General features: G+C 40.3%; 1 protein-coding gene across 1 annotated transcript in view; it reads left to right on the top strand.

Annotated features, from left to right (window-relative positions):
- HMCN1 (hemicentin 1) overlaps window positions 1-8,438 on the top strand; it is a 440,557-nt gene that overhangs the window by 325,963 nt on the left and 106,156 nt on the right. The window contains 4 exon segments of the mRNA XM_003785789.2: window positions 667-861; window positions 1,536-1,649; window positions 6,069-6,256; window positions 7,843-7,939. Coding sequence (XP_003785837.1) covers window positions 667-861; window positions 1,536-1,649; window positions 6,069-6,256; window positions 7,843-7,939 — 594 coding nt within the window.

Genomic DNA, 8,438 nt, shown 5'->3' with positions numbered 1-8,438 from the left:
TGTTGCTTCCGAGTTTTCACTTGGAATATTATAAGTGATATTACACTGACCATCTGTATACACATTTAAGTGCATCTTTGATTTTTCTTAAGTTGCTAACAGTGGTGATTTTAGGTCAAATGTGATGGATTATTTTAATGCTTTTGACTGGCAAATTACCTTCTAGAAAGTTCATATCTGTCCCCAGAAAAGAGTGAGACTGCCCTGTTATTTTTGTTAATGGAGTTTTTAATCCTGGTTATGATTTGTTAGCCTTCTTAGTAAGACAGATCATTGGAAAATGCTATAACTTGAGTCACTATTTTTTATGGTCCCTCAAAATTAATCTTTCTTGCTATGATCATATTCCTTAGCCATGGTTCTCCCTGAGAGGGAGCCTCCATGGTGTAAGTGCCACAGACCTTTAATAAGGAGAGCAAAGCATAAGCATAGCCTTTGGAGCTCTATATTTCTTATTCTTCCACATGAGAACCAGCTCTGACTTCTGTCTACTACTTTTGGGGGACTCAGGGTTATAGTTAGGTGTCTGCATACTTGAAAATATTTTCACATTGTCTAATCTATTACATTTACTAAGCACGCTCATGAAAATACAACCAAGATCTTTGCTTAATGCTTTTACACTGGCATTCACACATGAATGAATTTGATGCCTTTCTTCCTTAGTCCCTCCAAGTTTTCAGAAACTCTGGGAGATGGGAAACATGCTAGATAGCGGAAGGAGTGGTGAAGCCAAAGATGTCATCATCAACAACCCCATTTCTCTGTACTGTGAGACTAATGCTGCTCCTCCTCCGACGCTGACCTGGTACAAAGACGGCCGTCCCCTGACCTCAAGTGACAAAGTACTGATCCTGCCAGGTAAAGGTGGCCACGAACAGGGTAAAAAAATCTGTTCTGATGAAATACGGATTTATGAGTATTTTGGAAAAAAAGGCACTGTGTCTCCAAATTACTCTCAAATTGTTCAGAATAAGATTATACACACGACAGAGAGAGATAAAGCAAGTGGGATGAAATATAAATAATCGGTGAACAGGGGGGCAAGTTTTTATACCATTCTCCTCACTTCTCTCTAAATTTAAATTATTCCCATGAAAAGTTTAAAAATACTTAGCTGTTCTTCCAAGATTGTGTGTATGATGGTACGCTTTATACTTTTACATCCGTGGCTATCATTTACTCCCATGAGAGCTTGCAATGAAAGATGTAAATGTCTCTTAAAAGTGTCCAGAACTACAGAAGCAAGTCAATGCATAGTGACGTTTCACATGGAAACGTGATGAGGGCCACCAGGCAGCATTCCGCCCTCCAGGAAAATCTCTGTGAGCTAGCTATTTATTTCTCAGATCTGACTGGGTCATGTTTTAATAATGCGGTGTTGGTTATAAAGGTGGGATGATCACTAAGCTATCAGATGAAGTAGGAACACTGAAAGAAAATGCAAGGATGTCATAGACCTGAAATATTGAATTTGTTTATTGTTATGTTTATGCAAAGCTTTAAAGGAGTAAACATGTTGGATTTGTTTTCAGGAGGGCGAGTATTGCAGATTCCCCGGGCTAAAGTTGAAGATGCTGGAAGATATACATGTGTGGCTGTGAATGAGGCCGGAGAGGATTCCCTTCAGTACGACGTCCGGGTGCTCTGTGAGCTTGTTTTCTTTTGTTTATTATGCATTCTTTTAGTCAGAAGTATTTTCGAGGAACTTAATGTTTGCAAGACGTTACATAAAGCTCTTTAGAGACTATAAAGATAATCAGAAACTGATAGTTCTTCCAGGGAGGTAATCGTCTTATATAAATTGACAGCACATTAGTCAGGACACTTGAAGTATCAAATAACCAACTGGCTTAAACCACAATGAGAGAATTCATTTACTTGTGAATCTGACACGTTGCAGAGTAGAGCTGGCTGTGGTCGTGTCTGACTTCTGTGGCTCACCTTTACCTTTCTCTTTCTCCTGAGTGTTTTTCTTTATTAATGTCACTCCTGATGGGGGGTGGGGGATCCCCTTGGGTAGCAAGGTGGCCCCCAGTAGCTCTAGGCTTACATCCTCTTAGCTCCACATCCAAATGAAAGTTTTTCTCACCTATAATTTTCAATTGAATTCCTAGAATTGAATTTCTGTGGTTTTAATTGGCCAAGTGTGCATCCCATATCCACCCCCAAGCCAATCACAGAAAGGATGGGTGACCATTTCTGAATGCATAGACAGAGCATGGGGAAAGACAAGGGCTGTTTCTAGAAGCAGGAGCAAACAGATGGGGTGGCTGAGTGAGATAAGTGGCAGTGGGAATAGACAGGAAGCAGTCAGGGTGGAAGATTTGGCACAGGAAGTTGGGAGGTAATGCGGAGTATTAGACACTCGTGTTGGAATGTAAGATGACACTGAGGTTTTTATACTGAATTATTAAGAACATGGTAGCCAGATTAATAGAAAGAAGACCTAAGAAAACTTAATTTGGGAAGGAAGAAAGTCAATTTTGTTTGAGACATGGTTCCAGGACACTTAGGTAAAATGTTGAATGGGAAGTTGAAAATATGGAACTGCGTCATAGGAGAAAGGATTGGACTAAGAATATAGATTTGAGAGGTGCTATTCAAAGACATATGATTTCAATCGGAAATCAGAGTTTGAGGAGGAAAACTCTGGAGAGTTTTTTTTTTACTAGTTTCCAAACTAGTAAACTAGCATGTCTCAGAATCCAGGGCATAGAAAATGTTAACAAGAGGTAGGTTTAGGATTGAATGCTAAAAAAAGTTTTAGAAAATAGAGCAGTGCCTGTGGCTCAAAGGACTAGGGTGCTGGCCCCAATGCCAGAGGTGGAGGGTTCAAACCCAGCCCTGGCCAAAAACTGCAGGAAAAAAAAAAAAGTTTTAGAAAATAAAAAGTGAGAAAAGGTCATTTGACTCGGACACTAAGAAGTCACTGGTGGAATTCAAAGTAGCAATTTAGATGCTATGATGTGGTGCAAAGCCACAGAATAAAAGAATAAATATCTGATAAGTAATCAGAAAGTAAAAATACAAATATAGAGTACTTTGAAGATGTTTTGCAGAGGTGGGAAGAAGCGGAATAGGATTTGAAGTAAACAACCTGTTAAAAAAACAAAAATTCAAGAGAGATTTGAGCTCGTTTATAGAGCAAGGGAAATGATTTAACAGAAAGGGGCAAATTACAATTTCAAGTGTGTGCGTGGATGTGGAGAGAGCAGGATTGATAGAGCAGGGTCCTAGCACATGTGAAAAAAGCAGTTAAGGAACCAAGGTATGTTAATTAGCCTTTCATGGATAAAGGGAGAAATTTTGGAAGGGTAAGAGGGGAAATGTGGGAAAGTATAAGTTATTTAGTCCTCCCCATTCAGAATGAGTGTTAAGGGAAACAGCGGCAGGAGGGGGGTTTGGATCTGTGGGAAACAGAACGTGGTAGCAATGGCCACTGTGGGGCTATGATAGGCGTGTGGAGTTGGAGCTGTAGGCTCTGTCATTGGACTCTGAAGTCACCCTCAATAAATTGTAGGTAGGTACAGAAAAAAATAGATAGCGTGGCCTACTTGAGTTGAGGGGATCACTAGAGGGTGAGAGAGCATGGGATGTGCAGTGAGCCAGAGCAAGACTGAAATAACCCCCTGAGAGATCGGGGTTGGGCAACAGTAAAAATGAGCCTAGGAGGATGACAGACTGTGCAGAGAGGAGTGGAAGGGCTGGAGTTACGGGTGCGAACAAAAGGGAATTTATGAAGGAAGCCTGGAAAGAGGTGGGAGAGAGAAAACACTAAAGTTCAAAATTCATTTATTTGATAAGTATCTGTTGATCGCTCACTATGTGCCAGGTACTGAGGGTACGGCAGTGAATACAGCAGACAGTGGGCTTTCTTCAGGGAGCTCATTAACATGCAGAGAAAAGGGGGTTCATGTTGAATGGTCCAAGGTATTAACAGCTGTGGATGCCTACAGTGGAGTGGAGCCAGTTAATTAGGGTGAGATGAATCATCAACATGGACTTGGAAGTCCACAATTTAGTTAAAAGGAAAAGGAAAGAGAAGATAAAAAACCAGTGCTAACCTTTCAAGAATAGTGAAGGAATATCCTGGACCACCTGGAGTAATTAGAACTAGGTTTGGAAAGAGTTTGATTAAGTAGAAGCTGATAGTGTAGTTAGGGACAGAGTGGGAGTCAGCTAAACAGAAGTAGGACTATGGGACTGGGCGGTCAAGGGTAGATGTTCATGCCTTCAGGATGTTATTTTTAATTAGAGGAAGTTGCAGATGAATTTGGAGTTAGAAGGTAGAGACAAAGCAAGAAAAACTAACCCCACCCCTCCCCACATCTGGCTAAATTAGGTCTGTTTCACAACAACATCTGCTCACCTCCTGGGTGGAAGGAGGGCCACTAAGAACAACTGTGAGTGGTATAACCCAGCTGGTGGGTGTGGCCTCCAGAGGAACCCCTCAGAGTGAAGAGTTATGGTGGAGGCCTCAGATGGTAGACATGGAGTATACCTCCTTATAGCTCCTGTGATTCAGCCCGTGATTAGTTTTCATGGTATGGGGTAACAATAGCCTCATTTAATTTGAAACTCAAGTTTATTATTTGCCAATCTGCAGTCCAAGTTATCCACTTTATGTTATCTGAAGTACAGTAAAAATCACCACATGACTTTGAATATGAAAGGATGCATTCAAAGTAGCATTGAATTCTATTACGTGCTTGGTAGCATTGACTGTTTTCTTTATAGACGTTCAGTTTAGTTGTTGGAGACCCAAATGCCATACGATTGCATCCACATCAAACACAGTCTTCACTGATTGTGAAAGATACAGTATATTTTAAGAGAGTAGGAAAAAAAAACACCAAGCTTTCAAAACAAAATGATTTGTTTTAAAAATCAATTTCTACTTTTACCAAAGCAGCCAACACGTGTGTTCTTAGTTCATTTCACATTTCCATTTTTAAAAATTCTATGGTAGATTTGTTCATAACTGACATGAACTTGGGTTCTACAGTATTATTTTAAACAAGAATGATAATAGGTAGGAAAATCTAGATTGAGACTTCTCCAACTTAGCATACGTAAGGGACAGCTAGAGAGCTTGTTAAAACAGAGCAAGCCAGGTGCAGTGGTGTATACCTGTAATCCCAGCTAAGGGAGACTGAGGTGGGAGGGCCACGTGAGCCCTGGAGTTTGAGTCTAGCCTGGGCAAGATAGCAAGAACCACCTCTTCTAAAAATAAATAAATAAAAATAAATAAAACAGAACTCTTGAATTCTTGACCCTTCCTTAGAGATGCCTATTGCACAAATCTGGTTGGGACCCAAGAACCTGCATTTCTAACTGAGCTCCCAGGTGATGCTCGTAGCAGTGATCCTCTGACTAGGGAAGTAGACACACTGGATTGCCCAGATGATCCCCGTACAAACAAGGCCAAAGCTGAATATTTCAAATGTACTTTATAAGATGTAACTTACCCAAGTTAGATGACCAAGTAAGCTTAACTATCCCTCCCTACAGGTGCTTCTTACTTGTATGCCTGAACACCCAGAAAGCATAGTGGAAGGAGCTAAGAGAGAAGCAAGAGACGATCTATTGGGGAAGAACTGGGCATGAGCTATGTGGGAATGATACTATGAGGGGGGTTAGCACAGCCTAGGTGAGGAGAGGGAAGAGCAGAAACAAATTCCAGTACTTTGTACCACTCTGATCTCTTTTTGTGAAATGTTACTTGAGAATTCTAGTTTCTCCTTCAAATTTTGCTTCCCTGATATCATCCCAAACTTTTTTTTTGATCCCTATTTTTTATTAACTTTTCATTAAAATCATAACTCTATACACACATGGGGTACAAGGTGATGATTTCATATACAACATGAAATGCTTCAACCACACTGATGAGCATGCCATCACCTCACTTACTCATTTTTTGTGGTAAGACAATTAAAATTTACTCAGAGTTATTTTGAAATACACCCTTGCGTTGTGCACGTTTTAAAAGCTGTCTGAAAACTAATTTAGAAAAGATGTCATTGCCTGTCATTATTTAGATCTTTGTTGCCATCATTTCTTAGTGCCACCAATTATCAAGGGAGCAAATAGTGATCTCCCCGAAGAGGTCACAGTGCTCGTGAACAAGAGCACGCGGATGGAGTGTCTATCCAGCGGCAGCCCGGCACCGAGGAATTCCTGGCAAAAAGATGGACAGCCACTGCTGGAAGATGACCATCATAAATTTCTATCGAATGGGAGAATTCTGCAGGTAAGCATAAATTTGAAAGTGGTTATTTGACTTTGCATTTTGCAATAACTGTCTTTTTAACTTTTAAAAATTGTATTTTTAAAATTGTATAAAATATTTGATAAATATTTTATTTGTAAGGATAACCAAATATCCAAGGCATATAAAATCAAATTCTTCTTCCATATTCTATTCTCTCTGTCAGAGCACCACTAACGGTTTTGTGAGAATTCTTCCCAGACGCTGACACACATACACACACATCGCAATTTACTACACTGTGCTGTGTGATAAAAGTCATAGTATAAGCAAATCATTATGACAGGCCTTGTCATTACATATTTCTGATGATAAAATTCTGAGTAGTATAGCTTCCCTGTAGATTAAATTTGCCTATATTGGCCAAAGGTTGATCATAATAAATAATAATGAAAGCTCTATTAATATCCTGGAGTGTTTATCGATGGCATGTCTATATTTTTTCTTTCCAAGTGTCCTGAAAGAATGTTGGGCACTTGTAGAAATAACACCAATTCCTTTGTTAGGACGTGACCGATAGATTAGTTGAGTGCAATAAATAACATTCTGTTTGGCTCAAGAATCTAAGCATAACCATCAGTGTATCCAACACAGGGCATAGCTCACGAAGTTCTTTACACAAAAAGGAAGTCGTGTTCATTGCCTATAAGTAAGCTGGAATTCTCAAAGCATTGTCTAAATATTGTAAAGATTTCTACTTGGTAATCCTATAGCCTCTACCAAATATGTAAAATATTTCTGTGTCCATGTCCAAAAGATGGATATAAATAGATGGACATAAATTTCTGCATAAGAAAATTAAAATAACTGCTGTATTAGCCAACTATCGCTGCATAAAACAAACCACTCCAAAATGTAATGACTTGGAACAATAAGCATGTATTAAGCTCACAAATCTTCTGGTTGGCGAGGTGGTTCTTCTGGTCCCAGCTGGGTTACTCAAGTGTCTGCGACGCGCTGCAGATTAAATACACGGCTGGTGTCCTCTGGGCCTTCTTTAGCACAGCAGGCAGTGAGTCAGTCTCCGAAGCACATGGCTGTTGATTTTGGCTGGGCTCTTGCCCATATCCAGGGCCTCAGTGACAGGAACATGCCGATTCTGCTTGTGCCATTTCTCACCGTCTAGCAGGCTAGTCCTGGCTTCTCACACGGGGGTGGCTGGGCTCCCAAAGAGTGCACAAAAGTGCATGGGCCTCAGTTTTGAGATGACATGGTCACTTCCATCACCTTCTGTTGACCAAAACCAGTCACAGGACCAAAGCAAATAATACTTCCTGATGGGAGGACCTTCAGAGTCACACTGCCAGGGACATAGAGATGCAAATGGGAGAATAATGTACGATATTTTGCAGGCATTGTACTACAGGTGTGTTTACAATGGCCTTTTCTGATTGGAAATCTTTATACATAAGTGTTTGTTTGCTGAAGCTTATAAAAGCTAGCACTAATATGTTCGAATACTTTTTATGTCTACATGCTGTTAACTAAAAGAATATATGTTAATTATATTAATTTGACAAGGGGCTTTATTCAAAGTTTCAGATGGAATTTCTTTATTTTTCCCTTAGATTCTGAATACTCAACTAATGGATATCGGCAGGTATGTGTGTGTAGCTGAGAACACAGCTGGAAGTGCCAAAAAAAATTTTAACCTCAATGTTCATGGTAAGAATTCAGTTCCAAAAATATCTGGTAGGGTATGCTTGAAAAAGCAGGAACCCCGTGTTTTAGATTATGTAAGCTTATTTTGTGTTTTTTTAACATGAACAATGTGTGGAGCCTACACTCTCACCCGGTCTTTCTTCTTCCCGCCCACTATGGTTAATATCAGTTAGAGAGTGTAAAACTGCTAGGAAGCCCATTTTTACGTTACTTTCATCACTGAAGAGAAAATATTACTCCTACAGGTTTAAAAGTCAAATCAAAATTAAAAATTTTAAAGATGGGGCAGTGCCTGTGGCTCCGTGAGTAGGGTGGCAGCCCCATATACCGAGGTGGCAGTTTCAAGCCCAGCCCCAGTCAAACTGCAACAAAAAATTGCCAGGCATTGTGGCAGGTGCCTGTGGTCCCAGCTACTCGGGAGGCTGAGGCAAGAGAATCGCCTAAGCCCAAGATCTGGAGGTTGCTGTGAGCTGTGATGTCACGGCACTGTACTGAGGGCGAC

The sequence above is a fragment of the Otolemur garnettii genome, unplaced genomic scaffold (genome assembly GCF_000181295.1).
Source record: "Otolemur garnettii isolate 467f Iridium unplaced genomic scaffold, OtoGar3 scaffold00016, whole genome shotgun sequence".
Classification (NCBI taxonomy): Eukaryota; Metazoa; Chordata; class Mammalia; order Primates; family Galagidae; genus Otolemur; species Otolemur garnettii.
Note: the sequence above shows the minus strand (reverse complement) of the source record. Positions and strands in the feature narration are given on the sequence as shown.